This window comes from Orycteropus afer, unplaced genomic scaffold (genome assembly GCF_000298275.1).
Source record: "Orycteropus afer afer isolate SDZICR_OR568_19922 unplaced genomic scaffold, OryAfe1.0 scaffold00130, whole genome shotgun sequence".
Lineage (NCBI taxonomy): Eukaryota > Metazoa > Chordata > Mammalia > Tubulidentata > Orycteropodidae > Orycteropus > Orycteropus afer.
This window is the reverse complement of record NW_006921717.1, coordinates 7,602,970-7,630,969: the sequence shown is the minus strand read 5'-3', so window position 1 is coordinate 7,630,969 and position 28,000 is coordinate 7,602,970. Positions and strand designations below refer to the sequence as shown.

The window sequence follows — 28,000 nt, the reverse complement described above, 5'->3', positions numbered from 1 at the left end:
CCCAAGGGCCCAATGCCAATCTCGGGGGCAGGAAGAGACCTCAAGGGTAAGGTTGATGCCAGGTCTGCCTGCTGAGGTCCTTTGTGTTGGCTCTGGGGGGAGGGGGTCGGTAGGGTGGGAGGCGGACCCTACCCAGAGATGGGTCAGCACTTCTGGTGGCCATGGGAGCTGGGACTCGGGGCCTGTGCCCTGGCCTAGCGGCCCAGACGTGCAGTGGCCCTGGGTCCCACAGCTGGCCAGGCAGCTACAGGGTCCTGTGCCTTCTCGCAGGAGGTGAGTGCCAGGCCCGCTGAGCCTCTGCAGAGCTGCCAGCCATGCCCGGGATCGTGGTGTTCCGGCGGCGCTGGTCTGTAGGCAGCGATGACCTCGTCCTGCCGGCCATCTTCCTCTTCCTCCTGCACACCACCTGGTGAGTCTCAGGACCAGCCTGGGTTTGGGGAGAAAGGGCTGGTTTCTGGCCCTCTGGTCCTCAAGCCCTGACCCTGTCTTGCCCCCAGAGGAGGCACCTGGAACATCTACCCTCTGACAGTGAGGCCCGTCCTGGCCAGCGCTGAGCAGAGTCGCTGCCACCGCCTCCCCACCACCGACAGCTGGGCTCCTTGCTCTCACTTCCCACCCCTGAGCCTTTGGCTTCCTGGCCGCCCAGGCCCTCAGGGGCACTGGGTCCCAGTGGAGAGGGGTCTCGTGGGGAGGACGTCTGCTGTTCCTCCTTCACCCCAGTCCAGGGGCAGTGGGAGGGCGTTGTCCGGCTCGGGCCTGGTGGGCTGGGCCGTCTCACGCGGTGTCCCTGCAGGTTTGTGATCCTGTCTGTGGTGCTGTTCGGCCTGGTCTACAACCCGCACGAGGCCTGCTCCCTGAACCTGGTGGACCACGGCCGTGGCTACCTGGGCATCCTGCTGAGCTGCATGATCGCCGAGATGGCCATCATCTGGCTGAGCATGCGTGGGGGCATCCTCTACACAGAGCCCCGCGACTCCATGCAGTACGTGCTCTACGTGCGCCTGGGTAAGGGCCACCAGCTGGGCGGGCAGGGATGCTGCAGGCGCCCCGTCTCGTCCCGCTGCTCCTGTGCTCGTGCGTTCTTTCAGCCGGTCTGAACCAGCACATGCTGCAGCCCAGCCCTGTGCTAGCACCCAGGGTACCACCACGAGCAAACACACCCAAGGCCCAGTCCTCCTGCAGTTACGTTTTAGACCAGGGGTGGAGAAACTGTGGCCTGTGGGCCACATTCGGCCCACCATTTGTTTTTATAAATAAAGTTTTATTGTAACGCACTCATTCATTTACATATTGTCTATGGCTGCTTTTTCACTACATTGACAGAGTAGAGTAGTTGCCACAGAGACAGAATGGCCCTTAAAGTCTGAAACAGTTACTCTCTGGCCTTTCCAGAAGAAGTTTTCTGGTAGACCATGTGCATCTCTTCAGTTGTTCTGTGATACTTCTGAAAACAAGGCCACCCCTCTCCTAGATCAGGCCCTAAGAGGCCTGGACCAGCTCCCCAGAGAACCAGCCTGTATCCTGTGCCGGGCTCAGGGCCCCAGCTTTGGCCTCTCCCTGGGGCCGGCTGCTTCTCCTGGTTATTCAGAGCAAACATCTTCACAGTGCTTACGACTAAGTCCTTTTCCGTGTGTTGACTCATAGGAAGGAGCGACTGTTAGCTTCATTTTACAGCTGAGGAAATCACCAGGATGTGTGTGTGTCAGAGCTGGGATTTTAAACCCAGGCCGTCTAGCTCCGATGCCTGAGCTCCTAGCTGCCACCCTGGCTATGGCCAGTACCTTCTCAGCCTGCATCTGGTCCCCCGAGGGGCCACCAGCTCTCCTCCCCTGGGCGGCACTGGGCTCAGAGTGCCAGCTCATCGCCAACCTTGGGCAGCCCAGCCTCAGGGCTCCTTCCTCCCCGTTCAGGTTCCAGAGGCCTCTTCCCGGAAAGAGCCGTTTGTTTTCACGACCACCCTCTCGTCTGATTGTCACATGATCCTGTGACATAAATATCGTCACCCCCATTTTACAGAGGAGGAGACAAAGGCTTGGCGAGATTAAGTCATTTTCCTAAGATAGATCCCAGGGCAGAATTCAAGCCTGTAATTGTAAAATCCTGAAAAAGCGGGGAAATGCCTCTTCATCCACCCACCTGGTCACCTTCCTGGGAGGTGTTGGGTCTGGAAGGCACGGAAGCCAGACAAGGCGGTGGGCACATTACAAGGGACCCCACAGGGGCCGGGGGGAGGGAATGATGCCAGACAGCCACGTTCCCTGGGCACCGCCAGCCCGGCGGCCCGTGCGTCGGGGCAGCACAGGAGTGCTCTGTGGGCCCACTGCCTCCCACCCTGGAGTTGAGCTGGCTGGGAGGCCTCGCCGGGGCTCCGGGCTCTTCCGTCCTCCAGCCCAGGCCCTACTCTCATTGCAGCCATCCTGGCGATCGAGTTCATCTATGCCATCGTGGGCGTCGTCTGGCTCACGCAGTACTACACCTCCTGCAATGACCTCACGGCCAAGAATGTCACCCTCGGTGCGCTGGTGCTGCCCACCAGGGCCTCAGCCAGGCCTGCGGGTGGAAGGGGCAGGGACGGTTTAGAGGGGAGGAATCCTGGGCACGGCCAGAGGGAAGCGCTTCTGGGAGGGCCCCAGCAGGTTGGCGTCAGTGGCCTGTCATCTGCCTCTGGGTCCCCTTGTGGGGTGGGCAGCTACAGCCCGGAGCTGCCCCAGGTGGCCATGGAGGCTTTTCCTCCGAGCTTCTAAGCGCCTCCCTGGCCACCCACATTGCTGCCTTCCCCGTGCTGAGGGTGGGTTCGAGAGCATGGCTTAGCAAGGGGCGACCGTGTGGCCTTGCTCTTGGGCCCCAGATGCAGTTGGGGGCCGGGAGGGTTCTGTGCCCCTTGCGTCAGAGCTGAGGTGGCTGGGAAGTTGTGCAGGTGCCCCAACACCCCACCTCTTCCTTCCTGCCGCTGCCCCACAGGGATGGTCGTCTGTAACTGGGTGGTCATCCTGAGTGTCTGCATCACCGTCCTCTGCGTCTTCGACCCCACGGGCCGCACCTTCGTCAAGCTGAGAGCCACCAAGAGGAGGCAGCGAAACCTACGGACCTACAACCTGCGGTCAGTCTGGGCGTGGGCGACCCCCTGGTGGGTTTGCTGCCAGATGGCAGAGATGAGGTCTCTGCTCTCCAGGGGATGGCACCCTGCCTCCAAACTGCCTCTCAGCCTGCTGTGAGCCATGGGCGCTAGTCAAAGGCTCAACCTCTCCCTGCCTCAGTTTCCTAGTCTGCAAGGGGGAAACATCACAGGTCCTACTCTGTAGTGGAATTTGAAGGTGATGACACATGGAAATTGGTTAACACGGCGCTCACATCTGGTACAAATAAACAAACTCACTACCGCTGAGTTGATTGCAACACATGGCATAGATCCCCATCGGGTTTCCAAGGCTGTAAAGCTGTACGGAAGCAGATTGCCTCATCTTTCTTCCACGGAGCAGCTGGTGGGTTTGAACCACCAACCTTTTGGTTAGCAGCCAAATGCCATTGCACCACCTCACATCTGCTAAGTGCTCAGTAAATGGTACCCAGTGAATGTTCTTACCACCCTCATCATCAGTGCTCCCAGCAACTATTCTCATAGTAGGAAACACTCGTAAACTGAGCCAGGCACCTTCCAAGAACACTGCACATGTTATCTTACAGCAACTCCATCAGCCAGCTGTTATCATCACCCCCACAATGTGGATAAGGAAACCGCAGCACAGAGAGGTTATGTGACTTGCCTGAGGTTACACAGCTAGTAGATGGTGAGGATCTAACCCAGGCAGTCTGGCTTCAGAATCTTGTTCTTAACCACTAGGCTAGGCTGCCTCTGGTATTAAACCCAAACCCAAACTCACTGCCATCGAGTTGGATCCAATTCATAGCGACCCCTCCTTGGGTTTCCGAGGTGGTATCTCTATGGAAGTAGATTGCCCAACCTTCCTTCCAAGAACTGGCTGGTGGGTTTGAACCGCCAGCCCTCTGGTTGGCAGTAAAAAGCCTTAGGTACTATGCTACCAGAGCTCCTTCTGGTGTCAAGGAAGTTACTAAAACCAAACCACTACTGTTGTCAGTTCTGACTCATAGCAAACCTGCAGGACAGAATAGAACTGTTTCCAAGACCATAATCTCCAAAGAAGCACATTGCCTGATCTTTCTTCCGTGGAGTGGCTGGTGGGTTCCTACTCTTGACCTTTCAGTTATGAGCCAAGCACTTAACCACCATGCCACCAGGGCTGCTATTAAGGGGGTCAGAAGAGGTTAATCATGGAAGGCTTCCTGGAGGAAGTGAGTTTTGTGCCATGTTTTAAAAAGGGGGGAGTGCTATGTGGCAGAGAAAATGAAGCCAGGTGTCCAGGCAGGGTGGCAGTAACTCCTGTGAATTGAACTCTTGCTGTGAGTTAGGCCCCCCACAGAGCCCTTCACACACTTCCTGTTGTTGTTGTTAACTGGCTTGACTCATTCACAGTGGAACAAAACCCTGCCCAGTCCTGCACCAGCCCCACGGTAAGTTGGAGATCAGACTGTTGGAACCCACAGGGTTTTCAGTGGCCAATTTTTGGAAATCGATCACCAGGCCTTTCTTCCTGGTTCCTCTTAGTCTAGAGGCTCCACTGAGACCTCTTCAGCATCATAGCAACACGCCCGCCTCCAGGGACAGAGGAGCGGTGGCTGCGGGAGGTGCACTGGCCGGGAATCAAACCCAGGCCTCCCGCAAGGAAGGCGAGAATCCTACCACTGAACCACCCCCGCCCTGTACACAGTCCACTTAACCCTTTTGCTAGCCCTGGTGCAGTCGTGATGCCATGCTGCAGATGAGGGGTCCAGCTCCCCGAGTCACTGGGGTGAGGAGCCGAGCTGGGTCGAGTATACACTGCATTGCAGTGCCCTTTATGCACACCAGAGGGCAGGTGATTTTTAGGAATCTGCTCCCTGACCCCACAGCAGTGGCCCGGGACCCCCTGCCTAGCATCAGTGCTGGCCACCCTCCCCGCTGCACCTCTTTGCTCATCTCCGCTCAGACCTCCCACGTCAGCTTGGTGCTGCGGCCAGAACCACACTTGTACCTGCGCCAGCCACGCCCTGCTGAATGCCAGGCCTTGCAGCCACCACTCCAGCGCGTGGCCCTCCCACCAGCCAGCCACCACCAGCTGCCCCTTTTAGCTCACTCTGAGCGCACGCCCCCACCTGACCTGGTTTCTGGCTCCTTCTCTCCCGTCTCTTGGTAATTACCTTTGGGGCCTGGGCAGCCAACGCCTTTGCGGTGGAGGATTGGCGGTGCTGCCGTTTTAATTAGTGAGGTCCCCCACGGTGTGCAGACCAGGCAGGTGAACAAGAGGCCAGCTCACAGGTTCCTGACCTGTTGCGGTTACTCTAGCTTTGGGGCTGGGCTTGGCGGGCCAACCTGGGCCTGGGGCTTGGTTAAGTCTGACCCCCCTCTCAAGCTGTTCTCTGCTCTAAATCCAACAGGCAGTTTTTTTCAGCAAGGCAGGTTTCAGGCCCTGCGATTTGCAGGTTTGGGGCTTACACACCCCCCCAGTGCCACCCTGAGATTGTTTCATTTTGGAAAGTTGAAATGCCATTCAAGTCCTTGGCCCTTTCTCCTCCCAGTGAAATCTGGTGGGTGGGGGGAGTTACTCCCATTATTACTTTCTGGGAGCCGTGACCCTAGAGCTTTGCCAGTGAGATGGTGCCCTCCCTTACTTTAGAATCGCAGGACAGAGGGTGCCGGGGTCCATGAACTTTCTGTTCGGACTTAGTATGTGTCTCCCTTTCTTGGTCTTGGCAGCCTTATGGATGCTCCAAGCCCAACCTATCTCTGCTACCGACTCACACAGATTCCTAAAAGTCACCTGCCCCCTGGTGTGCATAAAGGGTACTGCAAGACAGTGTATGCTCGGCCCTTTGGTCAGGCCAGAGGCCCAGCAGGAGATCCCCTTAGAAAGTGTGAAAGCCCTATGAGGTTGTGAAGGGTTAAAGAATATGATGCTCAGGGAAGCCCGTGTAGCCAATGGGTCGTCACTTCATCAAGACCGTCAGAAGGTGGGTCCTTGGTTTAGGGCCTGTACGGCAGCCCTAAGGACTGGCAGCCCCGAGAAGCAGCAGTGCCCACTCCCAAGGCCCTGAAGGCCCCTGCCTCTCCCTCTCCTGTGTCTCCTTGTGCAGCCAGGGCTGGGGAACAGGGAGGCTGTCCTTAGCCGCAGAGAGGAGTCAAAGGGCTCAAGAAGGAGGGCCAGCCTGTCATTCCTGGCAGATACTAAGTGCCTTGAGCACATTCGAGGGCCACCCTTGCCTTCCCCTGCTCACCACCTGCCATCAGGCTCTGCAGGGGCCAGTGGGAGGGCACATGTTATGAAAACCTTGTTGGTTTGGATGTTTACATGCTCCGTGTTGGATCTGTTATCACTGTGCTCAACCCACAGGCTTCTGGGCCCCCATTTTCTCCCCATTAGGGCAGCCAGACCCATGGAGGCTAGGGCAAGGGTGAGAGGTGACAAGGCCAGCCATGCTGATTGTCTTGGTTCTCCTGTGCTGCTCTGACAGAAATACCACAAGTGGAGGACTTGAACAAACAAGGATTTAGTCTCTCACAGTTTAGGAGGCTAGAAGTCCGAGTTCAAAGTGCCAGCTCTAGGGACTGAGTGAAGGCCCCTTGACCTTGGGCTTCAGCTTTGCCTCTTGTTCCTGGCCCACTGGAGCTAGAGGTGTCTCCTAACTCAGGCAGCTGCTGGCTGCTGAGGCTGACAAACCCAAGACCAACAAGTCAAATGGCCCAGTCCCAGGGTTATCAAGTAACACGGTAAGCCACTAGTTCAAGTCCAGAAACAGTCCCATGATTGGCAGACAACATGCCAGGCCACTCACTGATGACTTGGCCAAATGAGGAACCACATGTGCCAAGGAGCCCCAGCCCTTTCCCAAAGGTGTTTCTTATATACTGGGAGCAGACCACACCCCTAAGGCAGCTACTCAGTTGCTCCAGTAGATTCCACCATAGAGCTGATTACTGGTCCCATCACGGGATTTCACTACATTCAGCTGCCCAGCCAAGTTAACACATAACCTTAACTACCACACTGATGCAGGGGAACCTGTGTAACAGCTCAGAGGGGTTGGGAAACACAGTGGCTCACTCAGCCCTGGAAATTTCCTGAACAGCCACAGGATGTGAGTGGCTGACACCCTTTCAGGTGAGAAGTTCTATCTGAGGGGTCTGCCTTGGGATAAGTTGGCGAGAGGCCCAGTGCCCCGCTCGCCTCTTCCAGGCTCTTGGTTTCTGAGCCTTTGGACACGTGAGCTGCGGTAATCACGTGGGGCTTGCTCCCAGCTCCCAGCTAGGTTCATGGTGCTGAAAGCCAGGGAGCATGGCCACAGCGCCTCATCAGCAGAAGCCCTCAGGGAGTCTCTGGCCTGGGATCTCTTCTCCCCCAGGCTCCCCTACCAGGCAGCATATTGGTGGGGCCCTGGGAACAGGCTGCCCTGTTTCCACCACATTTGGGGCCAGCCCTCAGACCTCCCACAGACTGACCCTGTCCTCTCCTGGTTGCAGGCACCGCTTAGAGGAGGGTCAGGCCACCAGCTGGTCGCGGCGGCTCAAGGTGTTCCTGTGTTGCACACGGACAAAGGACTCGCAGTCAGTAAGTACTGGAGGGTTAGCGCTGCGTGAGGGGTCAGGTCTGGGGGAGGGACCAGCCTTGGGAGCTTGAGCAGGGTCACCATGCCCCCTGGCCCACACCCTCCAGTGTGAGACGGCGGCCACCTGCTCTGCTAATGGAACAATCTGATGGCCTCATGCTGATCCTGTGGACCTCACGCCCCGGTTTAGGAGCAGATACTCAAAACTCAGGGCCACCCTGAGATGCCGCCAGCTGCAGGTGAACCCCGAGGAGCCACTCCAGAGCTGCGGGGCTTGGAGCTTCACAGGGGAAGCTCTCAGTGCGGCCATCGATGGCTGAGGAGTGACCAGAGGGGCAGACAGGCTGGTGGCCCGGCTGCAGGGGAGGCCCGGGGTGAGGCGCAGATGGGCCAGTGCCCAGGCTACAGAGAGGGTCTAGGGGCCGCAGACAGGCCCAGGCTACGGAGGGTTGGGGGTCAGCAGAGAGGCCACTGCCTGGGGGCCAGGGGTGGAGAGCAGACAGGCTGGTGGCCCGGCTACAGAGGGGGCCGTGTCAGGGGAGGACTCGGGGAGGAGGGGTGGCCAGGCCCCTAGAGTCTTCGAGTCAGAGTGCTGGCAGGGCCCCTAGGGGTCATCTAGCCCCACCCTCATTTTGCAGATCGGGCTGCCTTGCTCAGCACCCCACAGCTAGTTAGTGGCACAGCCAGAGAGGTCAGGAGACCACTCCTCACTGAGCCAGGCAGCAAAGTGCCCTGCAGTGGAAGGCACCAGGAAGGCCTCGAGTGGCCCCCACTACAGCCCCTGGTGAGCCATAGAGTGAGTAGCCAAGTGTAAGAAAGCCCCCCGCCCAGGTCCTCGGTGGGTGGGAGCACCCCCGTACATCTCTGTGGGGGGCCTGAGGGATCACAGATCAATACCCTGGCTGATAGCGGCTGGGCCGGCCACCAGGCCTATAAGCACACATCCCACCCCTCCCGGGCACGCAGGCACAGGGTCGGGCCCAGCCCAGGGACCAGGTCCCGTCCAAAGCACGCTTTAAGTAGCTGTGCCTTGCGTCTTAAAGCCAGCATTTAAACTCAGAGGAGTTAGTATCAACTTCTGCTGTCACTGGGGGCCACAGCACTTCCACGGGGCCAGGTGGCTGGAGCTGGAGCAGGCCCTGTTTGAACCCTTCAGCCCTCAAGTTTGCATCTTTGTTTCGTTTCTTGCAAGTGTCGGATGCTGGGGCTGAAACTCAGCGGGAGAACCAGCTGCCCTGAGCTGCTTTCCTCCACAGCCGCCTCATGGGTCAGGGAGGATGGGCCAGGCCCACCGCTCGGCAGGAGGCAGGGAGACCCACAGTGCACTGTGAGCAGGGTCTGCCCGAGGCCCTAAACACAGGCTTTCCCTAAGGACAAGGGCTTGGGGTGAGGCCAGGGGTTGCTGGCTTCACAATCACACCCCTCCTCTAGGCATGTCATAGGGGTCACTGAGTCGGCAGCCTTTGGGTAGCTGTGGGAGGGGGCCGGGGATCTAGGGTATCTCAACAGAGCCACCCTCTGCTGCCAGGAGAGCCGGGGAGGGGATCCCTCCGTGGTGGTCCCAGCTGGAAGGAGAAGCTGGGTGGCGTGAGGGACAGAAGGAACTCAGCACTGGCTCCTTAGCCGGAGCAAAGGCTGGGAGGAGAGATAGGTGGGCGTTCCAGGCCTTGACTCCTGGTGTCTGGGCATTGTTGTTGTTGTCATGTGCCATCGAGTTGGACCCAACTCATAGCGACCCTTCCTTGGGTTTCCGAGGCAGTATCACTACGGAAGTAGATTGCCCAACCTTCCTTCCAAGGAGTGGCTGATGGGTTTGAACCGCCAGCCTTCTGGTTAGAAGTCAAGGGTCTTAGCCACTACGCTACCAGAGCTCCCAATGCCTTTTGGGCATAGATGGCCAGAAATGGCTCGTGCTGGCCTCAGCTCATGGTGGACAGTGAGTGCCATGGGGGCTCCAGGAGAGAAGAGACCCCTTGGGCCAGGAGGCAGAGGACAGAGCAGGACCCAGAGCCCAGAGCCCAGGACAGGCCCTCCAGGTGGTGGCCGCACAGGCCTCAGGAGGCCTGCAGAGGTGCCAGGGTGAGCTTGTGCAGGGGCCCAGAGAAGAGTAGACTGGCTGCCTCCCAAGGCCCCCCCAGCCCCGGGGGATTTCACGCCGGGTCTCCTCCTCTCTCCTGCTCCCCTGCCGCCTGCCTCCTGCCTCCCTGGACTCCCCAGGACGCCTACTCAGAAATCGCCTACCTCTTCGCCGAGTTCTTCCGGGACCTGGACATTGTGCCGTCTGACATCATCGCTGGCCTGGTGCTACTGCGGCAGAGGCAGCGGGCCAAACGCAATGCCGTGCTGGACGAGGTGAGCGCGGTGGCCCAGCCGCCCCTCCTGCTCCAGCCCTCGGGCACCAGAGACCAGCTGTGGGCGTTCCCTTACTCTCCCCAGTCCCTGCCTGCACTAGTCACTGGGACTGTCTTGGGTGACTCCCCTGACCAGGCCACCTATGGCTGCTTGTGGGGCCTGGCCCTCGGGGCTGATAACTGACGCTGGCTCAGGCCTTAGCCTTCTGTGTTGGCCAGTCTCACTCCCCCACCCACCAACACCCCAGTCCCAGCTGGCATCTCTCAGTATCTCGTGCAAAATACACTTCCCCCTGGCCTGGGCTAGGTGTGTCCCGTCGCAGAGGTCTGGGGCTTGGACGGGCGGGGAGCAGTTGGAGAGACTAAGTTGGAGGAGGGCTGGAGGTCCCGTGCCCTCTTGGCCAGTGGCTGAGCCTGGGGCTGCCTACGCCCAGCCTCACAGGGGTGTTTTCCAGGCAAACAACGACATCCTGGCGTTCCTGTCTGGGATGCCGGTGACCAGAAACACCAAGTACCTCGACCTCAAAAACTCGGTGAGTCAGGACGCTCCATCCTTGCCCATCCCCTCTCTCTCTTCCTAGGAGTTGCATGAGGAAACCCCACCTACCAGCTGCCCCCCCACCCCTGCCTCCGGCCCCACCCTCTCTGTGATGAGTCTCCTTCCTCCCTCTCCACATCACCCCTCCCTCCCGAGTGCCCGCACATCCCGCTGACGTCCCAGATGAGAGTCCATTGGCCCAGCACGGTGGATGTGGTTGTGGCCTCTTAGGCTTCTGAACCGAAAGGGTGGTGGGGACAGGGAGCCCCACCTCGGGCCCTGTGCAGGTCCTACCACCTGTAGCTGTGATCCAGGGCCAGGCTCTCCATTTGACCCTTTCCCCCCTCGTCTGTAAAATGACTCTATCGCACCGTCCGCACAGAGCTGCCAGGGGTGAAGTGAGCCATCCTGCACGTGGATTCCAGTATCCGGCCCCCAGCACCCAGCCCCTAGTACCCTGCCCCCAGCCTCTGGCCCCCCTGTACCCAGCTCCCTGCATCTGCCCTCCCAGCACCCAGCACCCCGCCTCTAGCATCCAGCCTGCTGTGCCTGGCCCCATGGCACCCGGCTCCCTGGCACCTGACCCCTAGCACCCAGTCCCTGCACCCGGCCCCCTGCATGCAGTCCTGCACCTGCCCCCAGCACCCGGCACCCAGCCTCTAGCATCCAGCCTGCTGTGCCTGGCCCCATGGCACCCGGCTCCCTGGCCCCTGGCCCCTAGCACCCAGTCCCTGCACCCGGCCCCCTGCATGCAGTCCCTACACCTGACCCCAGCACCCGGCCCCCTGCACCCAGCCCCTGTGTCTGCCCCTAGCACCCAGTCCCTGCACCCGCCCCCCTGCACCCAGCCCCTGTGTCTGTTCCCCAGCACAGTGCCAGTAAAGGACAGGGCTGTGATGCACATTGCTGGAAAGGACCGTCCATGCCCCTCAGTCTGACAGGGCCTCCCCTCCACCCACCCCCTAAAGCAGGCATTTGCACCCCTCCTTAGAAGCGGCTTCTCCACACCAGGTACCCCAGGGTGCCCACCCATCCCTTTCCCAGGTCCTGCCCAGGCTGCTCCTGACTGCCCCGCCTCGCTTGCCGGGCAGGGGCCTCCTCCACACCACGGAGGGTAATTACCTTCTCCAACCCGTTCCTGAAGAGCAGATGGCACCCGCCCAGGGACGTTTCCACCCCTTTGGGCCCTGATTAAGGCACTACCTGTTTTACTTCAGCTGACTAATCACCCTCTGTAACTTTTACAAGGTGGTTAATTCCCTCTAAGTACAGAGGAGGCCTCTGGTGCCCGGGGCACTCGGACACCAAGCCGCTTTGCTGGGACGCAGGTGCCCCCAGCCCTCCTGCCATCCTGTTAACAGCTGCTGTGTCAGTACCCAAAGGCACACTTGGTTTCAAACCGGTGCCCTTTCTCCAGCAGATCCCAGTCTCCCCAGACCCACAAGGTCCCCTCCTGCCACCAGGGAGCCCCGAGACTCCATGAGTCAACTGGATACACTGCCCCTGCGGTCACAGGCAGAGGAACCAGGGCCAGAGACCTGGGGACCCTGTCCTGTGCCTCCAGGCTGGCCTTGCAGGGTTAAATGATAGCCCAGGCAGGTCGCAGCCACTGTGACTGCTACTCACAGCCTCTCTCCGGCCTTTTCACCTTCCCAGGAAAGCAGGCAAGGAAATCCCTCTAGTGTTCGGGCAATTTTCTGTCCCCAAATAATTCTGAGATTGGAGCAACAGGACAGGCCCCAGGAGGATTCGCGCCCCGGTTGCAGGCAGGCAATTAAGGAAATGCAATTACCGTCTGGAGGAGCCACCCTTCCTCCCAGGCTAGCGCCCCAACTTCGGCAGCCCCTCCCCCCCGGGACGGATGTGGAGCCGTGAGGAGGCAGTGTCCTTGCTCTGGGCCCTGAGGCCGGGGCCTGGAGGGGCGGCGCTGAGCTGACTGCTGTCCCGCCTCTCCCGCCTCGTGTCTTCCAGCATGAGATGCTGCGCTACAAGGAGGCCTGCTACTACATGCTGTTCGCGCTGGCCGCCTATGGCTGGCCCATGTACCTGATGCGGAAGCCGGCCTGCGGCCTGTGCCAGCTGGCCAGGTCGTGCTCGTGAGTACCCCCGCCCCATCCTGTCCCCGGGTGAGGAGGGGCGGGGCACCGGACGCCCAGCTGCCTCTCTCATGCATGTTAAGGGACTCGGCCTACTTCCGGTTTTTCTTGGTCCCAAAGCAGCGAAAGGCGTGGCCTCTGGGTCTGAATCCAGACTTCCTCAGTCACTCGCAGCCTGGGGCAAGTCAGTCCCCCTCCCTGAGCCGCCTGCGACAGTCTGTCTGTCTGTAGATTGGGGGGTGACACACGCCCTACGGAAGCTCCTGAGAGGATTAAATGAGATGCTATATGGAGTCTAGCACTGCTGGTCCCTCCCCGACATTTTCTCTCTGCCTCTTTCAACCAGTCCCTCAGTCCTCTTCCCACTCCCCTCCTGCTCTGAAGAGGCAGGGCCAGCCCAACCCAGAGGTTTCTGGAAAGTCACCAACAAGGCCCTTAGTCAGAGGCCCCGCCCTTGTCAACAGGGGGCTGGGAAAGCGGCAGGCAGGGCAGGGGACCCGGTGGACACCGCTCTCCTAAGTGGGTCAGATGGGGTGCCCTGCTCCGCGGAGGGCCCTCCCTGTCCTTGAAGTCTCCGCCCTCAGCGCACGCAGGCACAAGGACAGCTCCCTGGACGCCTGTCCCCTGGAAAGGCTGGTTGTTGGGTGGGTAGCTTCTGTCCCGTAGGCCTTCTTCCATCTGGGCCAGGGCTTCGAACCGGTTCATTCCGGTTCCACCCCAGATCTGCTGAATCTGAAACTGCACTCTACCACCTTCCCAAGGTGGCTCTTAGGTAGACGCCTGGGGAGCTATAGGAACCCCCTGGGGATCTTGTGGAAGTGGAGGTTCTGAGTCAGTGTTTGGGCGGAATGGCAGGTTCTCAGCAAGGGGCTGAACTGTAATGAACCAGTTCCAAGCCCTGAGGTGGGCACCTCACACTGCCCCAGCCTTACAGGCCCGCACGTGGCTGGCATCCTTCCCACTGCCAGGGCCCTGCTGCGGCTGAGAAACTTCATGTGAACCTGGGGAGGCCTGGGCTCTGACCCGCCCTGCTCCACGGGCAGCCTTAGGGGGGTCCTCACTTGTACAGGGGAACACTTCAGAATCCAGGGAGTCACGGGCCGGCTGGGCCTGTTAGGTGCTCTGCAGACGGGAGGAATATGCTGTTGGGCTTCTTGGTGCTACAGAGAGACGGATACGCATTTGAGGCCCCATGCAGGTCAAATGGCTCATGCCTGCAAGACCCAGGTGTCTTGGGATGGCGATGAGGCAGGGTAAACTCAGGTGTGCAGCCAAGGTGGTCACAAAGGCCAGAGGGCTGGGCACCCTTCAGCACCCGGCCTGCCTGCTTGCAGCCCCAACCCCAGAGGCTGGCCCAGGGAAGGAGGCCGTCCACCTCACCTCTTTTTTGGGGTCTTCCTTGGCCTGGCCATGGCCCTGATGTCTCAGAAGACACCCCCCATGCTCAGCTTTCTTGTGAGCAGGAAAGGCTCTGCCAGGGGCCAGCTGGGGACCCTGGCTCCTGTAGCTTCCTTGTGGAGGAGATGACGCTAGTGGCGCCCCTCAGGTCACGACTCCCAGGCAGGCCCTGTCACTACAGAGAGGGAGAGCCAGCATTTATTGAGTGCCTGTGGTGTGCCAGGCCTGTTCTGCATCTGCACATTTGATGCCACGCCAGCCTTGTGATGAACTAGCTGTCAGCCTCCACTCTCATGGAGGTGGAACTAAGGTCTCCTGTGCCCTTGCAGCCAGGATTCAAACCCAGTCCTCCTGTCTCCTGACCACTCTGTTAGTACTGCCTCATGCTCAGAACCAGAGGAGGCAAGTGCCTGAGAAAAAAGGTGCTCAGACCCCTGATTTGGCCGTGTGGTGGGGGGCACCTCTGGCCAGTGGCCAGGGCTCTCCAGGCAGGCACTGCCCTGGGGTTGTCTCCCCACCTGGCATCCCTTACACTGCCAGACCCAGTGGTTTCTGAGACTTGGTTCAACCCTGAAGTCTCTCCATGAGGCCTCTCACCATTGCAAAATGTGTAACAGCCCAGCAGGTGCTGCTGTGAGTGAGGACGAATCTCTCAGCATCATGGAAACCCAGGATTCTAATAAAACTTCGGCTGTCTCGTTCTCACAGCTGGCATGCAGTATCACGAGTCCCTGCTGGTCCTGCATCTGTTGGGTGCGGGCTCCCTCTGGTGGCCAGAGGAGCAACTGCATCCCTGGCTGGTTCCAATCAGAAGTTCGTTAGTTCTCCTATAGAGTTTCCTACACATTGTCTTGTGGTGCTGGGGATATAGCTATGAACAAGACAGACAAAGCCTTGTCCTTGAGGAGTGCACATCCTAATGGGGACAGGCATACAGTACAGACAGGGTACATCAGAGGAGATGTATGCTTGGGAAAAACATAAAGCTGCATGTGTCATGGGTTTGGAGGCCCTGGGGTGAGGCCTGGCTGTTTTAGATGAGGTGGCCGGGCCAGACCTCACTGTGATGTAACATCTGAACGGAGGCTGGAGGAGGTGAGGGGCAGCCACGCCAGTATTGGAAGGGGGCATTGTGGGCAGAGGGCAGCAAGTGCAAAGACAGGGTGAGAAGGCCAGTGTGCTGGAGGGAGGGGGGAGGAGTCCGAGGCAGTGGGTCAGGGAGGGGGCCAGGTGGGGGCCTGGAGGCTGGCTGTGCTGAGGCCTCCGGCTATTACACTGGGCAAGAAGGGTTGTGAGTGAAACAACAGGATTTGGCTTACATTGCAAAAGTGTCACTCGGCTGCTGAGTTGAGACTGTAGGGCAGGTGTGCACTAGGAGAGGGCATGGTGGCCTGGAGCAGGTGTGGGGGTAGGGAGACAAAGTAGGGGGCTAGTTCTGAACTGGAAGGCAGAGCTGCGGTGCTTACCAGCTGGAAGTGGACGTGAGAGGTGCAGGAGCCAAAGACAGCTCCCGGTGTGCAGCTGATCTGATGGGGGGGGGGCGCAGGCTTCGGAGGGTAGGCTTCGACTCATACTGACCCTGCGTACAACAGAACGTAACACTGCCTGGTCCTGTCCCGGCCTCCCAGTCCTTGCTGTACCTGAGCCCATCATTGCAGCCACTGTGTCAACCCATCTAGTCGAGGGGCCTCCCCTTTTTCGCTGACCCTCCACTTTACCAAGCATGATGTCCTTATTCAGGGAATGGGCCCTTCTGACAACATGACCAAAGTAGGTGAGACGAAGTCTGGCCATTCTCACTTCCAAGGAGCATTCCGGCTGCACTTCCTCCAGGACAGATGTGTTAGTTCTTTTAGCAGTCCATGGTACTTTCAGCATTCTCTGCCAGCACCACAACTCCAAAGCATCAACTCACTCCCTTTCGATCTTCTTTGTTCACTGTTGAGCTCTCACGTAGTTGTTTCACAGGGTAGATGTTTGCATATGTGTTTGGAGTTCAGGAGCAGGTCTGCAGTAGATCCTTTAGCGTGTGTTCTGTTAGCTGCTGTGAAGACGTGGGGTCATGGCCACCCCATGCGTGTCAGAGTAGACCTGTGCTCCACAGGGTTTTCAGTGCTGATTTTCTTCTGAGGCACCACTAGCTGGACTCAAGCCACCTCTCAACCAATAGGGTGTCTTCACTCAAGTCAGGAGAGTTCCTTGCAGGTGGTGGGAGGTACCCACTGAGTCCCCTGCTGCCTGCCAGGAGGTCAGGTGGGACCAGGGCCTGGGACTGGCAGTGAGTTAGGTGATTGGGGCTCACTGGGGATGTAGCAAGGGCAGTTAGGAGGGAAAGTTGCTCTCTCATGATCCCTGGCCCTGAGCTCTGTGCCCCCTGACACCCAGGTGCTGCCTGTGCCCGGCAAGGCCCCGGTTTGCCCCTGGAGTCACCATCGAGGAAGACAACTGCTGCGGCTGCAACGCCATCGCCATCAGGCGCCACTTCCTGGACGAGAACATGACCGCGGTGGACATTGTCTACACCTCCTGCCACGATGCGGTGAGCGGCCCGGCAGTAGGTGGGCAGGGGGCTGCCCCTCAGACCTCAGGCTGGCTGCAGTGGGAGTCAGTCCCCCATCACCCCTCTGCCCACTGGCTGTGGGGAGCAGGCAGTGCTGGACTGACAAGAGCAGGTACAGACAGGCTGCCCCGAGGCCAGGAACCAGGTGCTAGAGACCTGGGGCATGGCAGGCACTGGCTGGCTACAGCCTCCAGGCCTCCTCCAGCTAGGCAGACCAGAAGTAGGGCCCCCTCTTCTCCCCGTGCCCTGGCCCACACCACCTCTGGGGCCAGGAGGGCAGACACAACCCTATACCCAGTATTGGGTTTCCCAGTCCCACCCTTTTGGGGAAAAGAGATTGAGGGAAAAAGCAGTGGAAGAGGGGATGTGTCACTGGGGGAATGGGGCTGCCTGGAACGGGCCAGGGGTGGCCGGCAGGGAGGTGGCACGCAGGGCTGCCATGGGGCAGAGAGGAGCTGGCAGGCAGGGTGGCCAGAGGTCGCTCCAGGAAGGCCCGAGATGTCACAGGCTGGGGACAGGAGGCGTTTGCAGTGCGGCAGGCCTATCAGCATTGCAGGCTGGGAAGGGACTTGGGTCACTTCTTCCACAGCCTGGTCCTTTCCAAGGCCACTCAGGCTCACAAGCTCCCTGCCTCCTAGGTCTACGAAACCCCTTTCTACGTGGCAGTGGATCATGACAAGAAGAAGGTGGTGATCAGTATTCGGGGAACCCTGTCTCCCAAGGTACGCTGCCCGTGAGCTCCCAAGCCCCCCTCTGAGGACATGGCCCTGAGGGTACCTGTCTTCCTCTTCCTGTCCCGTATGGTACCACCCTCTCACCCGTCCCTTCTCTTTCCTCCAGGATGCCCTGACAGATCTGACCGGTGATGCTGAGCGCCTCCCCGTGGAGGGGCACCATGGGACCTGGCTGGGACACAAGGTACCGCACCTTGTGGGTAGCCCAGGGCCCCTTGCCTTCTCGTCCCTGTCAGCATACAGACAGGCCCCGACTGCTGGGCTCAGCCCAGCTCTTGGTCAGGGAGCCATGGGTTAGCCTGGAAGGTCTAATGTAGCCCATCTGCCAGGACCCCACAGCCCTGCCTGCCCCACATCCTCTCCCTAGAAGAGCCTGAGGAGGCAGCTTAGAAGAGATCATGCAAGTTTTGATTAGACACAGACCCCTGTGAGCCTCAGTTCTCTCATCTCTGAGATGGAAGCAACAGGATCAGTGTGGCCACCAGCCCCACACCTCAGGCTGGTATGAGGGCCAACAAGGGACAAGGGCAGCCAGGGTCAGTGAGCTGGGGGCTTCCGGTTTTGCTGGTCATGAGGGACCTCCTTCCCACCTGGACCTTCCCCTCAGCACTGCCTCTGTGCTCCTCCCTCAGGGCATGGTCCTCTCAGCCGAGTACATCAAGAAGAAGCTGGAGCAGGAGATGGTCCTGTCCCAGGCTTTCGGGCGGGACCTGGTGAGGCTTCCTCCATGCTGCACCCAGCTCGTCCTCCTCCTGGGCAGCGGGGGGTGGGGGTGGGGAGAGCCATCCCTGGCCAGGCTCTTGCACTCTCCTTTGCTCCCTGACTCCTAGCCCCTCCTGGCATGGTACCTCTGACCTCTCTCTTGTACCAGCTCCTTGGGGACACCCTGCTCAGCCACACACACAGTTTTGGAGCCCCTACCCCATGCTAGGCACTGGAGGCACAAAGGTGGTTCGGGCCAGGGGTTTAGAGCTAAGTTGCTGCAGAACCCTTTGTCAGAAAGAAATGTCTTGGAGAAGCTCAAAAGACAGAGCGGAATGGCAGGGAAAGAGGTCCCAGAGCACCCAGAAGTGGTGTCATGTTGGTTGGGGCCATCTGAGCCCATGAACCCCTCCCCATGCAGGGGCTTCCGAGGCCCAGTCTGGTTGTTGGGGTACAAACACAGGAGGTAACAAATGCTATGATACAGTGGAGTCACAGGAGTGATAAAAATGTCCCTCCCATCCACCTGTGGCCAGTTGATCTTTGACAGAGGGCCAGCACTCAGGAAATGGGGGAGAGTGTCTCTTTAAGAAGTGGTGCTGGCCAAACTGAATAGTCACGTGCAGAAAGATGAAACGAGACCCATACCTCACATTGTTGTATACAAAACAGACTCAGATCAAGGACCTGAACGTAAAATCTGAAACCATAAAGACCATTAAAAAAAAAAGCAATAGGGGCAAACTGCAAACTTAGGCACCCTAATTCAGGGCATAAATACACTACTGAATATAACTAAAAACATACAAACACCAGAAGACAAAATAGATGACTGGGATCTCCTGAAGATTAGACACTTATTCACATCAAAAGATTCACCACGAGTGAAAAGAGAACCCATGGGGAAAAAAATTTGGCAACAAGATATCAGACAAGGGGCTAATCTGTAAAATTTATAGAAAACTTCAACAACTTAAAAAGACAATCCAATTATGACATGGGTAAGGGACATGAATAGACACTTCACCAAAGAAGAAATCCAGGCAGCCAACAAACACATGAAGAAATGCTTACAATCATTAGCCATTATACACTGCCGTCAAGTCGGACCTGACTCATAGCAACCCCCCCCTTGGGTTTCCAAGGCAGTATCACTACAGTGATCACTTCCTTCCGAGGCGTGGCTGGTGGGTATGAACCACCACCCTTCTGGTTAGCAGTCAAATGCCTTAGGCATTACGCCACCAGAGCTCCTAAAAATTCACTGTTGTGGAGTCAATTTGACTCATAGTGACTCCTCTTTGGGTTTCAGAGGCTGTGTCTCTATGGAAGTAGATTGCCCAATCTTTCTTCCGAGGAGTGGCTGGTGGGTTTGAACCACCAGCCTTCTGGTTAGCAGTCAGATGCTTTAGGCACTATGCCACCAGTCTAGAGAGATGCTAATCAAAACAACTATGAGATACCATCTCACTCCAGCTTTAACAGTAAAGTTTAAAAAAGCAGAAAACAACAAATGTTGACAAGGGTGTAGAGAGCCTGGAACCCTTATACGCTGCTGGTGGGACCATAAAATGGTACAACCACCGTGGAAAACAGTATGGCGCTTCCTTAAAAATCTGGAAACAGAAATACCATGTGATCCAGGAATCCCACTACTAGGTTTATATCCTACAGAAGTAAGAGCCTTGACACGAACAGATACATACACGCCCATGTTAATCACAGCGTTATTCAGAATATCAAAAAGATGGAAACAACTTAAGTGCCCATCGAGAGATGAATGGATCAACCAGCTCTGGTACATACAAAAAGGAATACTATAAAATGTTGAAGAACAACAATAAACCTGCAAAACATAACATGGACGAACCTGGAGGCCATGATGCTGAGTGAAGTTAGCCAGTCACAAAAGGACAGATATTGTATGAGACCACTATTGTAAAAAGTTGGTTACCAGGGGTGGGTGGGGAAGGCAGGGCAAACCACTAACTAGAGGGTAGACATATATTAATGTGGATGAAACTGGGGGGGATGTCCATCCCCAGTCATCATGCAGTGACTCAGAGGTTTAGAGCCTCTCCTGGAAAAATCAAGGAGGGCTTCCTCAAGGAGGTAACCTCTGAGCAAGGTTTTGAAGGATGAGTAAGAGTTAGAATAGTGTGCCTCAGAAGCTGCTCTGTGGGGGTCTAGCTTGGCTCCTCCGCTGCCCCAGTAGCCACACAGTCCCTCTCCCAGAACTCTGGGAAGATCGACTACCCCCGTGGTATCGGCCAAGACAGTTTACTTGGCAGGTAGCGGGCTCAGGCTTTTCTTGGTCCCCAGGGCCGCGGAACCAAACACTATGGCCTGATTGTGGTGGGTCACTCCCTGGGTGCGGGGACCGCTGCCATCCTGTCCTTCCTCCTGCGCCCACAGTACCCGACCCTTAAATGCTTCGCCTACTCCCCACCAGGGGGCCTGCTGAGGTGAGCAGCCTGGGAGCTCGGTGCTAGGGGCGGGCTGGGGCTGAGGCAGGCTGGATGCAAGTGGAGGCTTTGGGGATGGCTGGAGCTGGACAAGACTGGCTAAGGCCAGACAGGGCTGGGGGCCGGTCTGGGCGGACTGGTTTGGGGTCACCTAGGGGCCTGGGAGTGGCCTGGTCTTGACACAGGATTGGAGCCCAGATTGACAGGGCAAGTGGAGAGGTGGCCCTGTAAAATGCCAGGCGAACCCACCTCCAGGTCTCCCTTTGGCAAAGCTGCCCTGGCAGGAAACGTGCAGCAGGGAGCAGGCAGCCCAGCCTGGCCCCTGTGAGCTCCCCCAGAGGCCTGAGCAGCAGAGCCCAGGAGTGTGGGAGCCTTTCCCTGACTGGGGACACCACGGCCCCTCCCCTGGCCTCAGTTCCACCCGCGACTTCCCTTGCAGTGAAGACGCAATGGAGTACTCCAAGGAGTTTGTGACCGCTGTAGTCCTGGGCAAAGACCTCGTCCCCAGGCGAGTCACCCTGCCCTCCAAGGTCCCCTGCCTGTGCTGTTCTCCTTTCTCGGGTCCTCACCCCAACCCCCCGGGTGACCCCACTATGTGCCCAGTGCCTCTCCTACCTGCAGTGGCTGCAGTGTGTGGACAGGTGAACACAGGCCCCACCTGGTGCCACCCTCCCTCGGCTCTGTTCCACTGAGCTGGAGGCTTCCCTCTATCCATCCTGTGACCCACGAGGTCCTCACCCTGCACCCCGCACCCCTCCCAGCCCTGGCAGGCCGGGCTAATGTCCCGTCTTGCACCCTCCCCCAGGATCGGCCTCTCCCAGCTGGAGGGTTTCCGCAGACAGCTCCTGGATGTCCTGCAGCGAAGCACGAAGCCCAAAGTGAGCCCCCCCCACCCTCTGGACACCTGTCCCTGCTGGGCCCTGGCCTGTCTGCTGCCCTCAAGAGGCTGAGCTTTGTGAGGGCAGGGCTAGGGTGTGGCTGGCATCATGGGAGCCTCCAGCTATTGGTGCTTCAGCATCTTAGGACCCACCCCCACCAACCTACCATTGCACAGTGGGGAAAACTGAGGCCCCAAGTAGGCAGGACACTTGCTTTAGCTCACATCACAGGTTATGACTGTGTCAAGACCTCCTCAGTCCAACTTCCCGTCACCCAGAGCTGTGTAGAGGCAGAAGATGCCATCCCTGGGGCTTGGGGCTCCCAAGGCCTGTGGAGACCCCACCTCAGGAAGGCTGGAGGTGCTCGGGGGACAGGGCCTGGTATGGTGTGTTCTGCTTGTCTGCTGTGGCGAGGGGAGAGGCTTGGCCCTTCCAAACATGGGTCTTTGTAGAATACTGTGGGCTCTTCCTGTGGAAGGCTGGCCTGTAGCTTGTCAGGCCAGGGGGAACATGCCATGGTCAGCTGCCCCAGGGCAGGCCAGCCATGCCACAGGGGGAAGTGGATGTGGACCAGCACCTCCAGACAGGCCCTCACCCCCAGTCGCTGAATTAGCCCAGCTTGGGCTGTTGGCCAGCATTGAGGCCCAGGTATCAGGTGCCAGGGGTGAGCAGGGCAGCAAGCTTGGGGGACAGTCTGCCTGGGGCACCTGGCCCTGGGGAGGGGGGACCGCCCCTCATCAGACACACTGCGGGGCAGCTGACATGACCAAGCCGAAGGCGGCTGGGCCTGGTGGGTTCAGCTGGGCTAAGGCCCGGGTTCTGTTCTGCCTCCAGTTTGCAGAATGACCTTGAACCCAGCCTCCCTCTCACTGGGCCTGCTTCCCCGTCCATCAGACAAAGGGGTCAGCTGGTCTTCCAGTCCTTGTCCAGCCCTGAATACCATCAACTCCGTGGCATCTGTGCTTGGCATCTTTTTGGTCACGATAACCCCCATACACCTCGGCCACTGCCACTTCCCTCTGTCCCGTCACTAGGCCCCCAGCAGCCCCTTTTGAACACTCCCTCTGCTCCTGCTGGCCCAGCCAGTGCTGCTCAGCCCTGTCTCTAATGCCCCCTGTCCCCTGCACAGTGGCGAATCATCGTGGGGGCCACCAAATGCATCCCCAAGTCAGAGCTGCCCGAGGAAGTGGAGGTGACCACCCTGGCCAGCACGCGGCTCTGGACGCACCCCAGCGACCTGACCATCGCCCTGTCAGCCAGCACCCCGCTCTACCCGCCCGGCCGCATCATCCACGTGGTCCACAACCACCCTGCCGAGCAGTGCTGGTAGGTGCTCTGAGGGCAGGGTCGGCCTGTTCACACTCACCCCGCTAGCCTGGGAGATGGTGGCCAGTGGCTCCGCCAGCCTCTACCCTGGAAGTGAACAAAAGGCCAGCCAGGCAGGGCTGCTGCTCTGCTCTGACAGCCCAGCCTCTGCCCCCAAGCTCAGCCCCTCGCCGGTCTCCCCCAGGGCAGCTCTCCCAACTGTGGTCCATTCAGAACCAAGTGTCGGTCCTCTGGGCTGTCATTTGAAATTACCGTAGGGGTTAGTTGGCTTAGAGCTTTGAGCAAGGATGGGGCCATGATGGGGGTCGGGGGAGGATGGGGAAGCATATGGACTTCTAAGCTGCCCTTCAGAGGGTGGGCCCTAGACCCTTGTGCCCAGTATGGGCTGCTCCCATCAGAGGCTTATGAGCCAGGCCCTGGCCACGAGGAGTGGGTGTGGCCCAGGTCAGCAGCAGGGAGAAGACTGTGTGGGGACCTGGGCTGAAGCTCGGGGACAGCCTTTCCGGGCTTTCACTTGGCAACACAGACACTCGTGGCAGGGGCAAGGAGCCTGAGCCAGGACGCAGCCCTGCTGGCCAGGGTGGGGTGGGGGGCCTCCAGGTACACCCTCACCGCTGCCAAGCAAGGGCAGAGAACAGAGCCAGGGGCCTGGGGGCCAGAGCCCGGCTGCACCCCACCCTCCGCCTCTCGGCCCCTGTGCCCCTCAGCTGCTGCGAGCAGGAGGAGCCCACGTACTTCGCCATCTGGGGCGACAACAAGGCCTTCAACGAGGTGATCATCTCACCGGCCATGCTGCATGAGCACCTTCCCTACGTGGTCATGGAGGGGCTCAACAAGGTGAGCGCCTGGCGAGCCCCACCCGTACCTTCAGGTCGGCCGTGGCCTGTTTCAAATGCATGCATGCTGAGGCCCAGGGAAGATCGGCAGCCAGAGCCCACACTGAGCTGTGCTGAGGCCAGAAAATGCAGGTCCCAGGACTCTCCCCCTTGGCTCTTGGAACCTAACCACTGTTCTGGTTCCCTAGTGCCACTCTGACAAGAACCTACCACAAATGGGATGACCTTAACAAACAGGAGTTTATTCTTACAATTTGAAGGCTTTAAGTCCAAGTTCAAAGTGCCAGGCTCTAGGAGCTGGGTAAAACCCCCTCAACCTGCTCCCGGCCCACTGGAGCTAGAGGCATTTCTTCACTCAGACAGCTGCTGGCTGCTGAGGCTGAGAAGCCCCAAGGTTGACAAGTCAAAAGGCACAGTCCCGATGTTACCAAACCACATGGCAGGCCATTAGCTTAAGTCCACTGTAAGTCCCAAGGTCAGCAGAACATAGCAGGCTGCTAGGCAATGACATGGCTACATGCAGGGTCCAAGCGTGCCAAAGACTAGAGACCATTCCCAAGGCTTCTCCTTATATACAGGAAGCAGACCACATCCCAAAGGCAGCTACTCAGCTGCTTGTGGTAGATCCCACCATGGAGTTGATTGCCAGTCTCATCATGGGGAATGACTACTACCAGCTGCCCAGCCACTCAACCAGGCCCAGCCAAGTTGACACACAAACATAACTACCACAACCATGTTGCCCAGTTGGAGGATTTAGGAAACTCTCAGGGCCTGGGTGGAGCTCAGAGACCTGAACACCACTTGGCACGTAACAGATGTGCAGCCACGCAGGGACAGGGATGAAACAAGAAGGGTTCAGACAACTCAGGGAAGGAGATCTCCTTGAAGGTCTGTGGGGCAAGACATGATCACAGGGGTGAGCCCAGGGGCTTCCTTTAGGAGCAGGGGCCCCAACGGCAGGAACAAGAGAGCAGACTGACCCCAGGAAGCTCTGTTTGGCCTGAGGGCCCCTGCCCCGCTCCAGCCCCAGGGCTGGTCTGCCAGCCCAACTGGCATGCATGATTGGTCCCCTCCACCATTGCCAGCTTCTCCTCCTGTCCCCAGGTGCTGGAGAACTACAACAAGGGGAAGACGGCCCTGCTCTCTGCCGCCAAGGTCATGGTGAGCCCCACGGAAGTGGACTTGACGCCCGAGCTCATCTTCCAGCAGCAGCCACTACCCACAGGGCCTCCCTTGCCCACTGGCCTGGCCCTCGAGCTCCCGCCCGCGGACCGCCGCAACAGCAGCGTCAGGTGCGTCCAGCGAGGACGTGGAGTCTGCGTGAGCGTGTCCACCTGTGAACACACAGCTCTGCACATGCCCGTGTGGGGGCTGGAACTTGCCCTCTCTGCTCGGAATGTCCTCCCATGGCACTCCACCTGCCCCCTGGCAGCCCACACTGTCAGGCCATGTCTCAGAGGGTTTCCTTCATGAGCTCTGGGCATCCAGGCACGCACTGACCACAAACACACAGGTTGACCTGTACGCCTATAGACACAGACAGGTGGACACACAGGCTTTTATGGGCATACACACAGACATGTTAGTTGCTATCAAGTCAGTCCCAACTCATTGCCACGACCCATGTGTGCAGAGTCGAACTGCTCCAGAGGGTTTCCAAGGCTGTGACCTTTCCGAAGCTGATTGCCAGGCCTGTCTTCGAAGGCTTCTCTGAGTGGGTTAGAGCTGCCAGCCTTTCAGCATTTGTATTGATGCTTACATATGGTGATGCACGTGCACACATGGCACTGGTAACAGGTCCACAGGTAGCCCAAGACAGACAGACATACATGTACAGGACACACACCAACAGAGACCCATGTACACGAAGGGATCGAATAGGGGACAGACAGATGTGTGTGCAGGTTCCATGATGGTGCCTTGCCTGGACCTAGACCCCCCACACACACACATGGACCAACTGACATGCCCACTGTCCACACGGGCACAGGTCGCAGACACTCTGCACGTTCACGTACGCTCTGTAGGGGGTCCCTTAAATGGCGGCTCCTCAGGGAGCGGCTTCTGCTTTCTGGGACTCCTCCCCTGCCCAAGGCCTGTGCCCTTGAGGAGGCTCCTGGGAAGGCAGTAGGCAGGTCCTCAGGCTCTCCCTGCTTCCTAGCCCTCAGAGGCGACCCCTGGCCTGCCCTCCTGTCATCGTGCACTTCCTGAGGTGGTGGAAGGACCACAGGAGGGAGCCAGTGTCCAGCCCCAGCCCTGGCCCCAGTGACCTGCACCCACCCACTCCCAGCTTCTTCCCTCATCCCTGCACTCCTCAAAGCGACCAGAGGGGGAGCCAGTGTCCAGCCCCAGCCCTGGCCCCAGTGACCTGCACCCACCCACTCCCAGCTTCTTCCCTCATCCCTGCACTCCTCAAAGCGACCAGAGGGGGAGCCAGTGTCCAGCCCCAGCACCAGTGACCTGCAACCGCCCCTAGGCCTTCCCTCCTCCCTGCACTGGGGAGCCAAGGTGTAAAAGGGCCACTGCCCTCCTCTCTGGAGCCCCTGGGCAGTGCAAACAGTGAACGTGCTCAGTTTCTAACCAAAAAGTTGTAGTTTTGAGTCCAGCCAGAGATACCTCAGAAGAAAGTCTTGGCAGTCGACCTCAGGAAAAATTAGCCACTGCCCCCTGTACGGAGCACACTTCCGTTCTGACACCCGTGGGGTCACCGGGAGTCAGCACTGACTGAATGACAACTAACAACAGTAACCCACCCAGCAGAGGGGGCTTCAGCCCCTGGGAGGGGTGGGAGGAGCCCCAGTCCAGCCAGCAGAGGGGGTACAGCTCGTGGGAGGAGCCCCAATGAACCCAGCAGAGGGGGTACAGCTCGTGGGAGGAGCCCCAATGAACCCAGCAGAGGGGGTACAGCTCGTGGGAGGAGCCCCAATGAACCCAGCAGGGGGGGCTTCAGCCCCTGGGAGGGGTGGGAGGAGCCCCAGTAGGAGGAAGTGGGAGTCTTGGGGTAGCACAGAGGGCTTCTACTAGCACTGGGAGGGAGTGGGGCTGGGTAGCTCTTGGCAGCCTCTTTCTCCCTTTGCCCCTCCCTCCCTCTCCCAGCCAGTCATTAGCCACTGCCTCATGAGTGACCAAGGGTTAGGGTGGCCAGTTCCATCCTCCGTCTGGACCTCAGTCCGGGGTACGGTGGCAGGGCACCCAGCAGTTCCCTGGGAGCCTTGCACTCCCAGCAGGCCTTAGCACGCCAGGTCCCCCACCCTGGCTTTCTCCGCAGTGCGCCTAGTGTCTTCTACCTCGGCTTCCTGTGAATGTTCGTTTAAAATAAGGGTTTCCTGCCTCAAACCTCTTGACAGTCCCCGAATTAGCTGTGTCCCAGCCCCCACAGTTCCTGCCGCCAGGAAGCCAAGGGGCCGGTTTCCCTGGCCTGCTGAGTCTCACGCCCTGCTGCCCACCCCCCACTTCCAGGAGCAAGTCGCAGTCTGAGATGAGCCTGGAGGGCTTCTCCGAGGGCCGGCTGCTGTCCCCCGTGCCCGCGGCGGCAGCGTCCCGCCCGGACCCTGTGGAGCTGCTGCTGCTGTCCACCCAGGAGCGGCTGGCAGCCGAGCTGCAGGCGCGCCGGGCGCCGCTGGCCACCATGGAGAGTCTGTCGGACACCGAGTCGCTGTACAGCTTTGACTCGCGCCGCTCCTCCGGCTTCCGTAGCATCCGCGGCTCGCCTAGCCTGCACGCCGTGCTGGAGCGCGACGAGGGCCACCTGTTCTACATCGACCCCGCCATCCCCGAGGAGAACCCGTCCCTGAGCTCACGCACCGAGCTGCTGGCGGCCGACAGCCTGTCCAAGCACTCGCAGGACACGCAGCCCCTGGAGGCGGCCCCGGGCAGCGGGGGCGCCTCGCCGGAGCGGCCTCCCAGCGCGGTGGCCCCAGGCGAGGAGGCGGAGGAGGCGGGCGGCGGCGGCGCGACCCCTAGCGGAGAGCTGGCTCTGCACAACGGGCGCCTGGGGGACTCGCCCAGCCCGCAGGTGCTGGAGTTCGCCGAGTTCATCGACAGCCTCTTCAACCTGGACAGCAAGAGCAGCTCCTTCCAAGACTTGTACTGCATGGTAGTGCCCGAGAGCCCGACCAGCGACTACGCCGAGGGCCCCAAGTCTCCCAGCCAGCAGGAGATCCTGCTCCGAGCCCAGTTCGAGCCCAACCTGGTGCCCAAGCCCCCGCGGCTCTTCGCAGGCTCGGCCGACCCTTCCTCGGGCATCTCGCTCTCGCCCTCCTTCCCGCTCAGCTCGTCGGGCGAGCTCATGGACCTGACGCCCACGCGCCTCAGCAGCCAGGAGTGCCTGGCAGCCGACAAGATCCGGACTTCTACCCCCGCCAGCCACGGGGCCAGCCCCGCCAAGCAGGATGACCTGGTCATCTCTGCTCGCTAGCCCCCAGGAACAGGTGCCAGCTGAGGGCCAGGCCACA

At 59.2% G+C, this 28,000-nt stretch overlaps 1 protein-coding gene across 1 annotated transcript; it reads left to right on the top strand.

The window, feature by feature from the left end:
* Positions 1-314: 314 nt before the first annotated feature.
* DAGLA (diacylglycerol lipase alpha) lies at positions 315-27,963 on the top strand. The gene is made up of 19 exons (XM_007944896.2): positions 315-409; positions 794-1,005; positions 2,413-2,514; positions 2,962-3,100; positions 7,574-7,661; positions 9,877-10,011; positions 10,466-10,543; positions 12,520-12,644; positions 16,428-16,581; positions 17,241-17,324; positions 17,443-17,520; positions 17,969-18,049; positions 20,361-20,503; positions 20,943-21,011; positions 21,309-21,381; positions 22,511-22,707; positions 23,415-23,544; positions 24,651-24,838; positions 27,006-27,963. The coding sequence occupies exons 1-19, from the start codon at positions 315-317 to the stop codon at positions 27,961-27,963; spliced, it is 3,129 nt and encodes a 1,042-aa protein (XP_007943087.1).
* The last annotated feature ends 37 nt before the right edge of the window (positions 27,964-28,000 follow it).